The sequence below is a fragment of the Musa acuminata genome, chromosome BXJ1-11 (assembly GCF_036884655.1).
Source record: "Musa acuminata AAA Group cultivar baxijiao chromosome BXJ1-11, Cavendish_Baxijiao_AAA, whole genome shotgun sequence".
NCBI lineage: Eukaryota > Viridiplantae > Streptophyta > Magnoliopsida > Zingiberales > Musaceae > Musa > Musa acuminata.
In genome coordinates, this window is record NC_088337.1 from 9,289,875 (window position 1) to 9,307,540 (window position 17,666).

The 17,666-nt window shown below is 40.5% G+C and overlaps 4 protein-coding genes across 7 annotated transcripts; 2 read left to right on the plus strand and 2 right to left on the minus strand.

Moving 5' to 3' along the window:
* Positions 1-26: 26 nt before the first annotated feature.
* LOC135596421 (uncharacterized) lies at positions 27-975 on the plus strand. Its single transcript, XM_065088473.1, has 3 exons — positions 27-246; positions 333-601; positions 808-975. The coding sequence occupies exons 1-3, from the start codon at positions 27-29 to the stop codon at positions 973-975; spliced, it is 657 nt and encodes a 218-aa protein (XP_064944545.1).
* A 170-nt stretch (positions 976-1,145) lies between these two features.
* Positions 1,146-5,529, minus strand: LOC103971197 (probable transcription factor PosF21). Of its 2 annotated transcripts, XM_009385159.3 has the most exons (5): positions 4,454-5,529; positions 3,316-3,360; positions 2,862-2,994; positions 1,954-2,038; positions 1,146-1,647 (listed from the first exon to the last, which is right to left on the minus strand). In XM_009385159.3, the coding sequence occupies exons 1-5, from the start codon at positions 5,104-5,106 to the stop codon at positions 1,328-1,330; spliced, it is 1,236 nt and encodes a 411-aa protein (XP_009383434.2). In that variant the 5' UTR covers positions 5,107-5,529; the 3' UTR covers positions 1,146-1,327. The 2 variants fall into 2 exon arrangements, with proteins under 2 accessions (XP_009383434.2, XP_009383435.1); XM_009385160.3 differs by lacking the exon at positions 3,316-3,360 and having other exon boundaries at positions 4,454-5,526.
* Positions 5,530-6,152: 623 nt separating this feature from the next.
* On the plus strand, positions 6,153-10,473 carry LOC135597162 (protein FAR1-RELATED SEQUENCE 6-like). 2 transcript variants are annotated; one of them, XM_065089741.1, is made up of 7 exons: positions 6,153-6,397; positions 6,618-8,714; positions 8,825-8,920; positions 9,014-9,112; positions 9,387-9,455; positions 9,537-9,703; positions 9,951-10,473. In XM_065089741.1, the coding sequence occupies exons 1-6, from the start codon at positions 6,335-6,337 to the stop codon at positions 9,666-9,668; spliced, it is 2,556 nt and encodes an 851-aa protein (XP_064945813.1). In that variant the 5' UTR covers positions 6,153-6,334; the 3' UTR covers positions 9,669-9,703; positions 9,951-10,473. The 2 variants fall into 2 exon arrangements, with proteins under 2 accessions (XP_064945813.1, XP_064945814.1); XM_065089742.1 differs by having other exon boundaries at positions 6,154-6,397; positions 6,618-8,699.
* Positions 10,474-11,535: 1,062 nt separating this feature from the next.
* Positions 11,536-17,297, minus strand: LOC103971201 (uncharacterized). 2 transcript variants are annotated; one of them, XM_009385163.3, is made up of 6 exons: positions 17,089-17,293; positions 16,863-16,894; positions 15,940-16,116; positions 13,646-13,696; positions 11,968-12,032; positions 11,536-11,884 (listed from the first exon to the last, which is right to left on the minus strand). In XM_009385163.3, exons 1-6 carry the CDS (start codon positions 17,139-17,141, stop codon positions 11,804-11,806), a joined length of 459 nt encoding a protein of 152 aa, XP_009383438.2. In that variant the 5' UTR covers positions 17,142-17,293; the 3' UTR covers positions 11,536-11,803. The 2 variants fall into 2 exon arrangements, with proteins under 2 accessions (XP_009383438.2, XP_018676541.1); XM_018820996.2 differs by lacking the exon at positions 15,940-16,116 and having other exon boundaries at positions 17,089-17,297.
* Positions 17,298-17,666: the final 369 nt, after the last annotated feature.

Genomic DNA, 17,666 nt, shown 5'->3' on the forward strand with positions numbered 1-17,666 from the left:
TTTTAAGCTTCTCCAGCGACGGCAACATGGTCGGGAGCAGCGCCATGGCCGGGTTGATCGCCGGCACTGGGAGCGGGATCGTGAAGCAGTACAGCCTCGGGGGGGAGAGTTCTAGTGTACGGGACGTCGCTGATCACGCGGCGGTCGTCGAGGCTGTACCTCGTCTTCGTGGTCGGCCCCGACGACAACGCCCCCTCTTCGTCGAATTATCTGCTGCCGGAGCATCGGGACAAGGACTCCGTCTCAGTGAACTACACCGCCGCGGGTGAGTGGGCTTCGCGCCGCTGCTTTCACGCATGCACTGGTTGCGCTGCTTCATGGTACGTGGGCAGGTGTGGTGAGCTCGGACGACGGCGGCGGCGGAGACGGCGAGGGAGGCGACCCGGTGTTCGGATCGCCGAGGCAGCACGCGTTGCTGGTGATGCTGGCCGGGGTGAGGGGTGCTGATGCCGGTGGGCCTCGCGGTGGTGCGTTTCTTCAAGGACTGGGATCCGCTGTGGTTCTACTCCCACGCGTCGATACAAGGGCTCGGGTTTGGGCTGGGCGTCGCCGGGGCGCAAGTGGCGTGGACGTCCACAAGGGACTCGGCTTCGCCATACTGGTTTTCATATTAGACATTAACATTATCTAGAATTAGGATCGTCGTCGTCAATTTGGAGGATGATATATCATGCATGCCACAAAAACTCGAGGCCAGTCACATGCGTTAACTTTGCCTTTCTTCTTCCCGACGCTGACAGCACTGACTTGGAATCTAAGAACTTGATGGTGGTTGAGGTTATGAGGTCTGCGACTACCTGCGTGCAGGTGACGGCCGTGCTCGCTTGCCCTGACAAGGCGTCCAGGGCGGCGAAGTACTGGAACTGGTTTCACCGCTACGTGGGGCCTCGCTTACGGCGTTGGGGCGATCATCGCTGTGACTTCGGAGACCAGAAGGTGCATTGCGAGGTACGAGTGAGCGAGAGCAGAAGTTAACGAGGCAGTGCTTTTGTTTGGTTGCCAGTGGCTTGCACCTTTTGCAGTACAAAACTGGCACAAGTTTGATGGCAGCAAAAGATGTAGTGGCATCAGATTTAAAACCGGAGCAGGAGCTTGAGCTCTCTCTGTTCTCTATCCAAGTGGATTTCAATCGAGATAACAATACCTACCAAAACCAACCATTGATAAATCCAAGTAGTGTAGTAATCAAGTACAAACCCTGGATAAAATTTCCCAAGTTTCTGATAATGATAACTATAACAAGTTCATGTTGGTGCATGATAATTGGGTCACAAGCAAGAAGAAATAGCTTATAAAGAGATGATGGCACCAGGTTTTCACTCATCATTCACTCCTGAAGCGGAGCACTCTCCTGGGATTGAGAAGCCAAGGCTCTTGTTTTCAGCTCGGTCGAGGGGGGCTGCTGCTGTGGTTGCAGTTCATGTTGTTGCGGGAGCATCTGCTGCTGATGCTGAGAATGGATGTGAAGTTGTTGAAGTTGGTGAGCTGCCATGAGTGATTGCAGTGCATGATTGTGGTGATAATATTGCTGGCCTACCCCCGAGGATGACGTCTGCGTGTAGTTGACCATCTGCGCACCGTTAGCAATAGCCGTTCCGGTCGCAATTTTCAATCGCTGAACCTCCCCTCTTAGTGTCTCATTTAATGCTGGTTCAAGAATTCAAATAAGTTAGACAGGCGACACTTCTTGTGTAAGGCAAAGCAAATTCCAGACTGATCCTGACATATGGGACACAGGAAAGGCTTCAAACAAGGAAAACTTGATGTTTAAGGAAAAAGACTATGAAAAGTAGCACGAATTTTCTGTCTTCACCGATAATTTGTTGTTATAATCCTCGCATCACAATATTCCAAAAACAATATCACGAATACGAACAACTACACAGCCAACTTGGAATACCTCATAAGAGATAACAGGGAGTGCATGATATCAAAGAACTATTGAAGCCTTACCATCCTGCAGGTGAACCTGCTGCTCCATGGTCTGTAGGCGTAACTTCAATTCATTGTTTTCAGCAGTCAAAGCAGTATTGTCTGTCTGACAATGTAGACCAGCAAGGGAAGATTTCAGTCAATTCAGATAGGCATTCCAAGTTCATTGCTATCAGAATCTAACAAGAAAATCAAGACATGGAAACCGAAATGATTTAAGCCGATCCATGTGAAGAAAATCACATACCACGAGCAATTCTAGCTTTACATGTATTTTACTTCTGGTTTCCTATTTTTTCCATAAATCTTAAATGTCAATATATTGGAACTGTTGAATGTAAAATAAATAAACACGTCTTGGCTCGCTAATGTAACCAAAGAGTTCTTTCACTAGTCACTTTGAGTTAAAGTTATTCTGACACCGAGTTCTCTACTAGTCCATCTTGACTAATCTTTTCAATATACTAAGACAGCTTACTTTTTCTTAATGAATACACACAATTTGTCATTTATGATCATTTGCAACAATTTCGATGGCTGTTTATATGAAAATTATCTGAATCGAGGAACTTATAAATCCTATAGAACAGAAAACAACAATTTCGATAACGAGATGTATGGTTAAGCTGGAAACACTCTAATATCCTCCAATCTACAAGCAAACACCCAAGATCCTTATTGAAAATAAAATGCCATCTGCCATGTTGAAATGCTCTGGATAGAGCACAAATTGTTGCTTCCTTTTTAATCAACTCTTTCAAGTTGTTCCGTCTTGTTGTGCAGTTGTCCTTTCATCTTAGTTCTTGCAATTTAGATCCAGAACAATAAAGATAGATGAACTTTGCAGCATGAATTAATAAGGTCCAAAGAGTCAATTGGTTAACTGATGATAGCTTTCATGTTCAAATAACTTATAGAAGAACATGCACCTGAAACATGGTTAACTGAGATGACAATGTTGTTGCTTCTGTCTGCAAAGTTAATATTTTCCGCTCAAGTTCTGCTATGTACCGAAGCTTCCTTTCTTTTGACCTGGCAGCTGACTGCCTATTTGCCCAGATCCTAAAACATTTTACCAGAGTATTTATCACAAGATAATGTACCTTAGTGAACTTGTAATACTAGATTGGTATTTCACAATTGAAGTTCGTGCAAAGGATCATCTTGGAGCAGTATAAAAAACTACAAAAATAGTTGTATAAGGCATATATCTGATTCGTCTTTAGACATTAATCTAACCAGGAAACAGAAGAATTAGCATGACATCAAGAAAAAGAAATTATGATGTAATCCACAGATCTGGCATGCCACATATTAGATAATTCACTAGCTTAGCATGTCTTGAACAAAAATTATTGAAACATTGGAAACAAAAATACTTACTCCGTGTCTTTCTGCCTTTGCCCATCATTAATCCATCCCCTTTCCCTATGTCCATAACATGCTATTGTTATTAAAGTATGGGCACCACGAAAGGGCTCCAAAATTGATAGGGTTTCAAATGTAAATATGGTTTCAGTTATAAAATTAAATCGATAATTATCTCATTATAAAAATAAGAAAGGGAATGGAATGAACAGAAAAAGTCAGATGAAGACAATAAGGAAAACACATTCACCTTATTGACCAAGAACCCCTTTTCATTGATGTAGAGTCACCAAAACACCATTAGTTTTCCTATCGAGGATACATGACAGAACAAACATATGTATCCAATAAAAACAAGGGGCCTTTTCATTGATCCGACTTCATTTTGTGAACAATTAAAGTTTCGTCACCTACATACCTTATATATAGACTCCTCAGATCTAAATCTAACAGTGAACTGTATAAGAAAAAATCTCAGGTCACTTGCCTCTTCTTTTCTTTTCGCTCTGCTGAATTAATCTGGATTAAAAAACTGTAAGATAAGTTCTAGTTGTAACACTCCTATTGTCCTACAAAAGATAATGAAAGCATCTGTGATGGTGTTTTCATGTCGTTAATGATGTAGTTCAATACACTTGAGCACTGAGATCTGAGAAGAGAACTGTCTGTAGCATAGTCTTAATTAACCAATATCATTAAATATATAACAAATTGGTTTAGAAGAACTGAAGCAAGAATTCTTTCCTCTTGTTCAGTCCACTACTGATTTCCACCCCATCATAAATTACACAATTTTCACACTGAGATGCTTTGTGATGAATGGCCCATGTAACCGTACTGATATCAAGTATCACACCAAGACATTGTTTGTATGCATCCGGATCAGAAACTTCAGTTTTATCTTAGAATCCTTATTGTTAATATTGTTTTTAGTTTAATTTCAGGATAACAAATGGAACCTCTATGCTTGTCCGCTTTGTGACCTATTTTGATATCAACCAGAAAATGCTAAGCACTTGGTTCTCTAACAGTATGTGTACCTGTAAAGAATTGTAGGAAAAACAAAGACTCTGGCAACTATGCTTTATTTCACCAAAATGCATGGTGGACTTCTAAAAGAATTGATAAAAGGAAATCTGCTTCACTAACTAACCTTTTTGCTCGCTTTGGGTCGATAAGTGCAAGTTCAGCAAGCTTTGCCGCTGACATGGCCTTCTTTTCCTCTGTCGAGGACATTCCCTCTGTGCCCGATGCCAACAGCTCTGGCTTGATAGAAGTAGACCCGTCGAAGGACTGACTATGCTGGTGCCTGACCCTTGGCCTCTCACCAGAAGCTGCAGCCACCATCTCAGCCTGAGAAGAAGCAGGTGCACCAGCAGCTCCAGTGCCAGAAGTTTCACTTCCCTGCAATTCCAATCCTGACGATGCCGAGGATGAAGCTATCTTGTCCAGATCAAGATACATGGAGATCAAATCTTCCTCGGTCTCATCAGACAACGATGGTCCTTCTCCAGAACCTACGATACCGAGTTCACTGTCGAAGCTTATGTCATCCGGGAGGCTCAAAATCTCTGAGTGAGCTCGCCGGTGGCCAGCATTTCGCGGTGGATTATCCGGCATTCGGTCAATGTCATGACTGAATCGCCCACCACCATGACCGTCAATGGGAGTAGGAGACACAGCGGGTGTCTCGCACTTGGCAGAAAGGGTGCTCGAAGTCGAAGCCGAGGCAAAGGCAGCAAACCGTGACGAAGGAGGAGGAGGTAAACCACCACTCTCGTGAACTGCCGACTTATCCCTCTCCATAGCCCTAAATCATGTAACCCTAAAAAGCAAGCCCCGAACCAAGAACCAATCCTTCGTGGAGGGCAGCCAGGCTACAAAACCCTAGAAGTTGAGAAATCGAGGCGTAAAACCTCACAGAGACCACGATTCAGAAACCCTAAAAAATCGATCTTTAGCCCGAAGAACCCAATCCAAAGAAGGAAAGCGCGAAGATCACAAAACAAGATAAAACAATGGATTCATTCGATCTGAGCTCCAAGAAACGATCTTTTTCCCACGGGAAGCGCCCAAGAACGCATCAAGACCACAGAATCACTCGATAAGCTGGCATTGCGATGAGATGGAGGGGATTGGCCTGAGATAAAGCAAGAAGAATCGACGCCGAACGGAAGAACAGTGGAAACACAGAAGCTTCTAGAAAGACGTCCGTTCTACAGGGAGAGAGGAACCATTCCTTGCGACCACTAAAATTATCGGATATGTTCTTCTCATACAATTACATATCTGTCCCCGGCATGCACCTAAATGTTACATTTGTTGTACCTGTTCTATCATAGGATTTCAGAAATGGGTCCCACGATTCTGATCAAGGAAGGTAGCTAACGAGGGGAAAGAAATATTACTTCTTTTCTTTTCTTAAAATATTTTGATAAAGTTAATCACGATTAAATTGGGATAAATCAGTAAATGAATCTTTAATTCAGAAATAGGAGGATTTCAATTATGTTTTTTCTAAGAAAATTGTTCTGATAAAGTTAATCATGATAAGATTGGGTTAAATTGATAAAAAGGAGCATTTAAAACCTAATAAAGTTACTTATGATTAAGTTGGGCTAAATATATAGATAATTAAATAAAAGCACGCTTCTAAACTATATTGATGGGTAAATGTGTAATTGTGAAAACGTTGCGAGAATATTTACGTAAATTTGCACTCCGAATAAGCCACCAAACGCTTTTTAACCACGTTTGGGCACCCACTTGTTTACCATTTCGCGTACGGCTCTCATGCTTCTGGTGGGTCCTTTCCTGACGACCAAGCAGAAGACGACACCGTGGAATACGATCACCGTCCTCTCTGTCTCTCTCTTTCCTCCGCTGAGAAGCAACCCTTGGGCTCGATCCACCCCCCACCTCCCCCGCTTACTTCTCCTGTCGCCGGTGAAAGCCTCCCGGCTTCGCAGGAGAACCCAGCCGGAGGTCCACACGAGGTTCCTCTTTCCCGATAACGGAGCAAGGGAAGGCGGCGATGGAAGCAGCCAGCGTTCGACAGAAGAAACCTAGATGGCCCTCCCTCTCGCTCAATTCCCAGGTTGGTAATGCTTTCCCACCATCTTCTCTTCTTCCTCAACTTCCAGTCCGATTTCTTTGATATCTCTACCCTTTAAGAGCTCCTTACTTTTTTGCTTCAAATTTAGGGCTTTTCTTGTTGTTTGCGGTGTTCTTTCTGTAAGTTGAATTGAGGATTGAATCTTTTGAGCGAAAGATGCTGTTTAACTGCATTTCTTGGTTTTTTTTTTATTTCATTTTAGGAATTGATGGGAGATGGAGTCGAAGGACTCGACGATGGTGAGTTGCTTGATGAGAATGCCGGCGCTGAAGTCGAAGACAGAATGCCCGAGGTGGGCATGGTGTTCAAGAATCATCAAGAGGTGTCCAAATTCTACAAGAGATATGCTCGCCGGGTAGGCTTTGGCATTGCAATAAGAAGATCTGCCTTCACCAAAGATGGCCACTGCCTGTACTTAGAGCTGATGTGCTGCAAGGGAGGTCGGAAGCGGCCGGAGCCCAAGTACCGGAAGAGAAATTCGGCAAAGACTAACTGTCCGGCTAGGATTAAGGTGAAGCTGTGGGGTGATGGGATGCTGCACTTGGTGGTGGCCAACATTGACCACAACCATCCGGTGAGCCCCTCAATGGCACGGTTCTTGACCTGTTATAGGCAGCTGTCTGGTGCTGCCAAGAAGCGTGCCGAGCGTAACAAGGATGGAGAGATTGCACAGCCGAGTTTGCCGCCAAGGATGTCCATGAGTCGATTAAGCACACTTGAGGAACTACTATTTAGTGAGAGTGAACATAGGAGTTTTGTGGAAAGAGGTCGGTTGAAGCTTGGAGAAGGAGATGCTGAAGCTCTTTGTCTTTTCTTTACACGAATGCAGGCCAAGAATATGAGTTTCTTCAATACTGTGGATTTAGATGAGGAAGGTTGCCTGAGGAATGTATTTTGGGCGGATGCACGGTCTAGGGCTGCTTATCAGTATTATAATGATGTTGTGATGCTTGATACGACCTATGTGATTAATAAGTACGATTTGCCTCTAGCTACTTTTGTTGGGGTGAATCATCACGGTCAGTTGGTGCTACTCGGTTGCTGTCTGCTCTCGGATGAGACCATGGAGACCTATGGATGGCTGTTTAAGACATGGATAGCATGTATGTATGGGGAGTTTCCCAAGGCCATGATTACTGATCAGTCTAAAAGCATTCAGACCGCACTTTCTCAAGTGCTGCCTGAAGTTCGTCATCGCATGTGCTTGTCACAGATAATGAAAAAAGTTCCTGAGAAATTAGGTGGATCAGCAGATTATAGAGCTATTAACAAGGCAATGCAAAGGGCTGTTTATGATTCCATAACAGTTGACGAGTTTGAGGAAGATTGGAGAAGGATGGTTGAGATATATGGACTTCAAGGTAATGAATGGATCAGGTCATTATATGAATATCGACATTCTTGGGTCCCTGTTTATTTAAAAGACACATTCTGGGCTGGGATGTCCAGCACCCAACATAATGAGACTGTGGCCACATTTTTTGATGGGCATGTAGAAGCAAAGACTTCCTTGAAGCAATTTCTTGGTAAATATGAGATGGCATTGCTGGATAAAATTGAAAAGGAAGTTCAAGCAGATTTTGAGACATTTCATAAGAGACGGCCGTCTGTATCAAAATTTTACATGGAAGAACAACTTTCTAAAGTATACACACTTAATATATTCAAAAAGTTCCAGGATGAGATTGAGGCCATAATGTACTGTCATGCATCACTGGTCAAAGTGGATGGACCAGTGTCTACTTTCGACGTCAGGGAATGTATTTTTTTTGATGATGGAAAGAGGACAATGAACAAGAATCATGGAGTTGTATATAACACAGAAGAAAAGGAGATTCAATGCATATGTGGTTCATTTCAGTTCAGAGGGATCCTATGTCGGCATGCTTTGTCTGTATTCAAGTTGCAACAAGTGCATGAAATTCCATCTCAATATGTTATTGGTCGGTGGAAAAAAGACTTTAAGCGATTGCATTTTCTTGCTCATTCTTCAGATGATGCCATTGCCAATAACAGAGTTGACCGATATGATTACTTATCAATGCGATGCCTTCAGCTGGTTGAAGTAGGAGTGTTGTCAGATAAATACCAGCTAGCTCTCAAATTGATAAAAGATTTGGAGAAGTTTCTTCTGAGTGATAGAACATATGATGATACACAAGCTAAGATCAGGCCTCGGATTCCTAAAGCAAATAGATTGATCTGGAATCACAGACACAATGCTGAAAAGAGTGTGACTTCTGAAAATGGAAATGCAGTGCATCAGCCTGGTGTGCTACCACAAGTAAATAAGATCCATGTAGTCAAATTTAAATGGATGCTTTAGTTTATTTTAGTTAGATGCATTTTTTCCTTTTTTTTAATCTGATTTGTAATGCTAAGATGCCATGGACCTTATTGTGTGAGCAGCTTCTTCAAGGAATTACGAAGGCTGCTGAATTTCAAGTTCTTCCAACTCCATGTCTTGCCACCCAGATCAGGCCACTGCTAAACACAAGACCAATGGTTCTGACAGTTCTTAGTATCTTGCTGCTCTACATTATTATTGTTGTTATGTAGAATTGCTCATTTTTTTCTTGGAAATGATGTTTATGGTAGGAAGGAGGAAATCCAACTGTCTTGTCTCGCAGTCAATTTGGCTTACCATTGAATGGGAACCACACACCAGTTCGGCCTGGCATTGTCTACATGTTCCCGGTTTGTGTTACTTGCCATTTGTCCTTTCTCCCCAAACTCCTACGGCCCTTTTTTCATGTTAAAAAGGTTGTTTCATGCTATGTGAACTTTAGTCATATATGCAAAAGTATGGTCATCAAATCCAGCTCATTAAATATTCGCCCCTATAGAAGCAAATGAGTCGCTGTGTTTGGTATCCTAACAGAGGATTGGGCTTTGAGCCTTTCATTTTAAGTAACTTGAGGTTATTTAACATTGCCTTCTCAAGCTTTAATTTGCAAATTATATGTCACAGGGTGGGTTTGATCCTCAAACATTCGGAAATGGACCCATGATGCCATGGATCTATCAGCCAATGCTCCAGGTTTACATTAATTGCTCCGCATTTGCTTTGATGGGGATAACTTCCATTACATTGTTCATGACATAATCTGAATACACGCAGGCTACTCGGAACCAAAAGGATTCTCCGGCACCAGCAGGTCTTACACCAAAGAGACGAAAGATGTATCGTGGTCACAAGCCTGTGGAAGCAACTCAAAATCCAAAAGAACCGCCTGTTGCAACAACTGGATAATGAAAAGGGGATCAAGCTACAGAATGTAACCCTAGGTGTGTTCACAAATCAAACCAGAATACATGTCCTGCATATTGATGACTGACCTATTTCCATTTTCTAGTTCCACCTATTTCTTTCTTTGATCACAACCACGTGAAAATTATTTATTCCATATGCTACTTTGGAGGAGAATGTGTGGCTGCTTTAACTAATAACCCCAGCTCTATCCATTGGATTTATTTGCTACATTATTAGGAGAATTAATTGCATTTGTGATTTGAACAATTACATTTGTGTCAGGTTGGTCAAGCCGCAGCTGAAATCAGAGCCCACTCTCCAATTATGATTGCTTTGGGGAAATTTAGATGTCAGCACGAAGGCGCAATCCGAACTCCAGTCTCATTGTACAATCTGCAACTTGGGAGAGGTCCTACATCTAATTACTCTAGGATATGGCTTCCGACCAGAAGCTTCGTTCACAACAAATTATTTCAATATTTGGCCTGGACTGAGCTTGCTGGAAATTTCGAATTCTGTGATTGAAGTTACTGTTAGGAGCCTGTCTTGCTAGTCTCTCTTACAGAAATTTATCTGAACATAGAAGTAATAAGTTTTTGCCCTGGTAGTAGGCAAACGAATTGCCTTGCCTTGCAGCTGTAAGTGTGTATGTTAGTTTGCTGGTTATGGGGAGGAAGCTCATGATGTATGTTAGTACCGTAGTAAGGGTCTGGTTTGGCGACTTGTAATTATAATGTCATTGGGTTGCACGTGTGACTGTGAATAAAAAGGTTAACCGTGTTAATAGTTGTGCTTGTTCTGCTCATCTGTTGCCACAAAACCCTGATGTAAATGGAATAGCCCATCAAATTAGTTGTCCATCTAATACTTGTAATGCTCGCAACTGTCCGTTGAGAAAGAAAAAAGATTTTGAGTGTCTTTGTTAAGATATTATATCCAGCAGATTAGTGCATTATTGTACAAAGCGATAGAAGTAAACTTAGCAAACAAAATGTTGCAATGCGTTACAAGAGTAATCAGCAGAGCCAACCCACCCGGCAATAGAACAAACACAATGTTCATTTCTTTCTCTTTTGTGTTTCTGAATGAGATTGTAGTTCACGAAAAAACCATGAGTAAAGGCAAACACACCATTTAGCAAAACCCACTTATGTAATGAATCATCACCAGAGGAGGAAAACACAACGCCATAGCTATGAGGACTCAGGATACACCACCGTGCAAGCTGCTGATGTGAATCTTGACCTCTTCGAATACTACTGGTTATCTTCTCCATACTCGAATAGGAATACTAGTTATCATCACTTCTTGAGCATCCAGAGAAAGAGCTAAAGAAACGTCCGGATGACCTTTCGTAAATGCTGCAAATTATTATGTCCATTCAGTAAATGCTGCAAAATGACCATACAATACAAAGAAAACCAATGAGACGGGGCGCACACACCATAAAGCATCAATTATAATGTAGATATGCATTTAAACAATCATAGAATATAATGAAGGATCATGAGGATCTAAGATGAGAGTCATTGATTCCATTAGATGATTGCTATACCACAACTGTTCTTAAGCATTTCACAAAAGAACATCTTATCAAATGGTATTGACCGCCTGGAAATTCTATGTTGCACCGGAAGATTCAACCTCCAGTTCTTAGCTCATCTGCTGAACCTTCTTGGTTCATACCATCAATGTTACTCATCTGACTTGAATTCTGCACTCCAATCTTTCTTTGGTTTCTTTCCTGTATCTCAACAGGATGGACTATCCTCATCTAATTCAATGCATATACCATATATATGGATCACCAAATCTTGGGTAAGGACATATTAAGAAGCCTAATAATTACAATTCCGTCAAGAACACATATCCAACCACAAGGCAACTATAATTTCTGGTTCATAAGTACTACCCAACTAAAGGCAGATGCATGATAAAGCATTAAGTTGAAAAGGCACCCCTGCTCTGCAGATCTCGATGCTGGCCACAGTACACTCAGTATGCATTTAGGCACTACCGGTATTAGTATGCATTTTGATACAAATGCTATATTACAGGTTACAATGCTGACACAATCATCTCAAAAGGAGTTTCTCTAAAATCTGTAATTAAATTATCACAAGATTGTCGACAAATCAGTTATCATCAGTGGTGTTTGATCCCAGATTACTGTTGGCTTTGTGAATTTTGCTTTGTAATTCTCCCAAAAAGTCCATCTGCAAACACAACACAGAACAGTGATTTAGGTGCATGAAAGAATTACAAGTTAAAGCAAAAGAAAAATCCTCTCTGTGCCCACCTGATGGGGAAGTTTGAAGTGAACCCAAGACGAACCACTGGCTCCAGAGTACATGACTGGTTTTACTGGAATAGATGAAGACAAATTAACAGAACCAATACCATCAAATAATAATGATAACTGTCTGCAATTATAATTGGGGTGGGTCCGGAACATCGAAGCAGTCTAGCATATTTAATCAACTTCCAGCAAAGTGTATATACATCAATTTACTAAGTAAATGATATCTCAATCAATAAAAGTAATCATATATGTAAATGTATCAATTTATTTTCTCAACAGCTAAATTTGAAGTTTGATTAACAGCTTACCAACACTATTCAACAACATCCATAATGATAACGCTGCTAAACAAAAACTGAAGATAAAGCAGTCGTTGCATCTCATGTATAATTTCCCAAAAAGGACAGTTTAACAAGTACATAAAACCCTCCACATCTGTAGGGTTTCTGGGTTCAAAATCATGTGGAGGTGGAATCATAACCTTTGCTTTTTGAATTTCAGTTATCTTTTACTCAGAAGTTTTAAGAAAATCATAGGCCAAACCAAACAACAATAGGATGGATTTATTCCATGCTGGATTGACCTACTGCTGCTTTGGCCAACCTGCACCAGCACAGCAGGATATATATCTTGCACTGTTTGTCACAAGATCATCAAGCTCATAATTAATTTTTCGATAATGGCTGAAATAATCCAATACCCCATTGTAAAGCCAGTTGTAGGATCCCTATTTTGGTTTCCTATCTATTTCACTAGTAAGTAAAGTTCAACCAGAAACAAAATTTCCAGCAAGTTTGGCATTTTCAGAATGTCATATTATTACTCATTGGAATCTTATATTTTGCTACAAGCACTGGCCTCTGCGATAGAGCTCAAAAGAGACTGCAAGACCTGACTTGCTGCCCAAGTGTCCGATTCCTAAAAGGAAACCAATACCGAGAACAATAAATCCTGGCCGGTTTGCAAGGATATGTTGTCTGATATCTGGTGTGCCCTGGATCTGCTATCTGACATTAAGGCTAGGATGTGGCCTATAGTAATTTATCTCTGAGGTAAGCCTAATTTAGAAGTGAAAGAACAGTTCATAATGGGGTTCACCATCATGATTCTTGTCAAGGAAAACAATTCACCAATAAAGAGAACTTAACTATCAAATAAAGTACAATAGGATTGGCATTAAAGAATCTCCAAACATTATGCACAGATACTAACTTTCAATCCTTTTGTATTGTATAAAATTCACAGTTCAAAGTGTGACTCCAGTAGGCAATAAAATTTGACAATAAATATGTGCATAGAATTTTTTCCAGAAGAAGACTATTCAAATTTTTAATACTAGCAACCATTAAAAAAGTTAAGAGATTTGACATTCTACAATAGCTATATGAAGATATCAAAAATCTTTGTCTAAGTCATATATGTAAAATCATCCATCATGTGCTGTCATTTAAGTAATATAGCACAGGACAAAATGGAAGAATGTGAAGTGATTCCACAAAAAGACAATATTCTAAGCCAATTACAAGAAACTTATTTCTTTTTTAACTTTTAAGTAGGAATATATGTGGGTGGATACTTCTTTAAAGTGATTCTCAGACTGAACAACTAAATCACTCAACAAAGTAAAGACGAACTATATTCAAATAATCCTAGAATGCAGATGCATATAGCTCACCAGATACATCAGCTGATGAGTCGTCCAACTGATGAACAGCAGCTGCCCACCCTGCATAAAGAGAAAAGGGAGATTGACTGCAGCCAATTCATATGCAAACACACATATACACTAACAAAAAAAATGAATGAGATTCCTTTTTGTTGGTGTTGCATAATGCTGACTTGTTTTTAACAAAACTCTATAATTGATAATACAATTGTTATAAAAAGATAAATCAAAATGATGTGAGATTCAAAGCAAGAACTTTATATAAAGAGGACAATCACATATTTAGCAAAATTGGAAGAGCACAAATTGGTGATAAGGAAAAATGGTGCTCATAATGGTTAATGTTGCAAAGCATAAAATATTAGAAGCATCATAAACAAGTTGAATCATCCGAGATGATAAAATCCTGTAGAAAAGTGGCCTTGTGAGACAGACTTAATGTCAAGAGGATAAACAATTCTAACCTATAAGTGCTGGACTGATCCAGACTGAAAATAAGAAAATTCATCCCGAATTATCTTTTTACCAATGTTACCTGAGACAAAAGTAGTGGAAGTTGAGAGGCGAATGAAAACGAGAACATGGGATAGAAATAAAAGGGAATTATGGGAATAAGCATGTCGCCAAGAAATGTATTTGACCTCAAACTAATCAACTATATTTTCTCTTCTCCAGCAGATCAGACCTTCTTGAATTACTGATAGCCAACTCGGTCAGCAGTTCCTTGCTGACTTGAAAAGGATATTGCAACTAATTAAACATCTCAGTCAGGCCTCTTAAAAGCAAGAGCAAGGACTCCCATACTTATGAATTAAGGGTTTCCAGACAGAGAAAAGAAGGGTAATCAGCCTTTCAGGTGATTGTTAAAAACATTATATGGCCAGTGGAAGAGTATAATACTGAGAAGAACTTCCAGGCAAATAAAAGCATAAAACCTAGCCTTCTTACGATCCATTGTAACCTAAAATGAGATAATAGTTGCACACCTGATATCATAAGGCTATGCATTACCTGTTTTGCCTCCTAAAGAGGTGATCAACAGCACACAAGGCTCCTACCAATGCATGGTCCAAGGGCCGTCAATGTGCTCAACCTTGCCTTTGCAAGTAGAGAAACTGTTTTCAAGACTCAAACTTGATCACCTAGATGACAAAAAACAACCTTACCAGAAAATCAAGCCTACCCTTTACGTGTTCAGCCTCCTAATAATGTGTTATAAGAGACACCATATACTTGGAGTTGATCATAAAAGATAGACACATATGATTTATCATAAGAACATTAATTCTGCATGACATTCAAGAAAAAAAATGTTATAGGGCTCATCACAAAAAATATTGTGCATGACATATTGTTAAAAAATGCTTTACATGCTTCAGAAAAAGGTTCCAACAATCAACTTCAGATATGTAGAGATGGTCATGCAAATTTCCTGTAGAAAATGACGCAAGAATCATTTTAAATAAAGGGAATCATGCATGCATGATCGCAAAAAACAAAGATGGCTTTGCTAGACTAGTATAAACACACGTGAAAAAGAAATACAGTCGAAAAGTTAGTAACAACTTGCAGACAAAAGGCAGCAGACCAGCAAACTCGGTCGTAAAATAATGTCCAAAAGCGAGAACATTTTTATGATGAAGTATTTTTAGAAGTTAGACCTTCGAAGCACCATTCAAGTACCAGAATCTAAAAATGATGTTCATATGTTGATACAGACAAGTACAATCAGTACACCATCACATTGGTATGTTTTAAGCAGTATGGTCAGTATTTGAAACCATGTCTTGTGCTACATCCAAGAAACATTATATAGAACAGCAAGGAATCATGTACCAGCAGTGATGCAAACATCTAAAAGACAACAGACATCAACTACCATGAGACAACTTTGCAAGCACTTAAAAGAAGAGGAACCTGGATGGCATTTGAAAATCAAAACCTTAGCAGAACTCATGGTAATAGCCATGAAAAAATTTTAGAGAGTAGTTTATATATCTTCAAGAAATTGGAGATTGGACTCAGCATTACCAATCAAGGCAAGCTATATAACTATCGCACTGCAGTTTTTATTACAACCCTAATATTTGGATTAGGCAACCAATAGAAATATCAATGCACATCAAACTAGCAACTTCACATGGCCACAAGCTAATGATACAGGTATGACCAATAAAATTAATATGCTAATCCTTGGAGTACAAAATATTCTGTAATGAAAACTAAAAAAGAGAAAAAGCAACTTCAAGAGGTTAAGCCTTAGACGTAGATGTATCAGATAAAATATGCATACACATACTTACGATCTGTTAGAAATTTCACAACCTCACTAGTAGAACACCCCTCTAAAGGTATCAACTTCTGATGAGTGTTCTCCTTTGCAACATTGTTACTGCCTACCTCCCCATTTTCCACAGCAGGAAAGTTTCTTGGATAAGATGCTTGACTCTTTTCGCCATCAGTCCCATGTGAATAGTTCACTTTATCATATGCAAGGATAAAATAAAAGCCAATTATGCATCCACAGAGATATTTCAGTAAAGAAATATCTTACAGTATGTCTTCTCATGAGTGGATGCATATAAATAATTTATAGCCTTGAGAACCAAGCAATCACAGTATGGATTGATAATGCTTTATGTATAAATTAAGATGCTAAATGACCATCATTTTTTTCTGATAAAAAGTATATTGGATCAAGCATCTCATATGCCGACATCAATTCGTGTTGCTCATGCACTGACATGAAGGCAAATTACCTGCATCAGTATGTGGGTTAAAATTGAATGTGATATATCTGAATAGTAAATTTCATGCTTTTAAGATATTCTGCATATGAGCAAAACGAAGCCCATGTGTTCAGAAACAATGTACTAGGTACTTTTAACAGCAAGCTTCTAAGATTTAGCACATAAAATACAAGAAACATTGCAGAGTTTGTTCTTTTTTTCATACAAGTGAATGACAAGATGTACTCATGAAATCAGGAAGATTTCTACTCAACTTGGAACCTTGAAACCATGATCTAAAGAATCAATCTATTGTCATACTACAAAAAACGACCAAGTCATGTAAATGAAGCCACAAGACTACAATGTGTCCAAGTCCTAATTTCCCAGAACATCTGAAAAATGCTTAAATTTGACCAGTGAAAGAACCCTAGACCATGATCAACAAACCCTAATCTACTTATCTGACCAGACATAAATGAAACAAGAGAGAATACCTCCAGATCTGCGCCGATTGATTGAACGATTCCTGCAACATTAGTAGGCACCCGATCAAAAAGTTGAGCTTCGGTTAAAAAATAAAAATAATAAAACAATCTGCAGCTACGAGACGCAATTGAACAAACAGCTGATGAGCGTGGCGCTTGATGGCGCAAATGGACCGCGTCAACGCAAGAGAGGGCCAAGACCACGCAAAGGATAGGGGATTCAGGCGTGACTAACCTGGAGGCAGGGGGTACGAAGCGCTTGACGCTCTCCTGCACGTTGTCGAGCATATTAGCCGGGCAATCGACGAGACTCCGCGCCGCGCTGGGAGGAGAGAGAGGAAGAGGAGCCCCCTTTCAACGCTCCCACGGCGCAAGTCCGGTGCGAGCCCAAGCGACAGAGAGAAAGAGGTGAGAGAGAGAGAGAAAGCAAAAGATGGGGCCGTGAGAGCACATAAAAATTCCAAGGCCCTGATGTTTAGGTGGCCCGAGTCACCCCTGGCACTGGTGACAGTGACACCAAGCGTGTGGGTCCCAGAGAAGGGAACACAGTGACTCGGACACCAAGCGTGTGGGCCCGAGAGAAGGGAACACATCACCCCTGAACGATATCGGGGGCGACTCAGTAATGTCCGATATAGCAAATTTTTCGTGAGATTCTTTTTCGTTCTTTTTTTCACTGGAACGCACGGCCACGCAGCCGACTCAAACCGCAAGTCATTTCAGTTGTGATCTCAATTCACCGTTAAAGTTATCATCACAATTTGTGCCATTTGATTGCGTTACTATTAGACTTACTACTAAACTACACAGAAA

Coding starts and splice junctions, on each gene's coding strand:
- LOC135596421 (XM_065088473.1), top strand. CDS start 27: ATGGTCGGGAGCAGCGCCATGGCCGGGTTGATCGCCGGCACTGGGAGC. Junction 247..332: donor GGGACAAGGACTCCGTCTCA/GTGAACTACACC, acceptor GTACGTGGGCAG/GTGTGGTGAGCTCGGACGAC. Junction 602..807: donor GACTCGGCTTCGCCATACTG/GTTTTCATATTA, acceptor ACCTGCGTGCAG/GTGACGGCCGTGCTCGCTTG.
- LOC103971197 (XM_009385159.3), bottom strand. CDS start 5,106: ATGGAGAGGGATAAGTCGGCAGTTCACGAGAGTGGTGGTTTACCTCCT. Junction 3,361..4,453: donor GACCCAAAGCGAGCAAAAAG/GTTAGTTAGTGA, acceptor TTATGGACATAG/GGAAAGGGGATGGATTAATG. Junction 2,995..3,315: donor CAAAGGCAGAAAGACACGGA/GTAAGTATTTTT, acceptor AAAATGTTTTAG/GATCTGGGCAAATAGGCAGT.
- LOC135597162 (XM_065089741.1), top strand. CDS start 6,335: ATGGAAGCAGCCAGCGTTCGACAGAAGAAACCTAGATGGCCCTCCCTC. Junction 6,398..6,617: donor CCCTCTCGCTCAATTCCCAG/GTTGGTAATGCT, acceptor ATTTCATTTTAG/GAATTGATGGGAGATGGAGT. Junction 9,113..9,386: donor GCATTGTCTACATGTTCCCG/GTTTGTGTTACT, acceptor TATATGTCACAG/GGTGGGTTTGATCCTCAAAC.
- LOC103971201 (XM_009385163.3), bottom strand. CDS start 17,141: ATGCTCGACAACGTGCAGGAGAGCGTCAAGCGCTTCGTACCCCCTGCC. Junction 13,697..15,939: donor TGTGAAATTTCTAACAGATC/GTAAGTATGTGT, acceptor CTCTTTATGCAG/GGTGGGCAGCTGCTGTTCAT. Junction 12,033..13,645: donor CTCATCAGCTGATGTATCTG/GTGAGCTATATG, acceptor CATCTATTCCAG/TAAAACCAGTCATGTACTCT.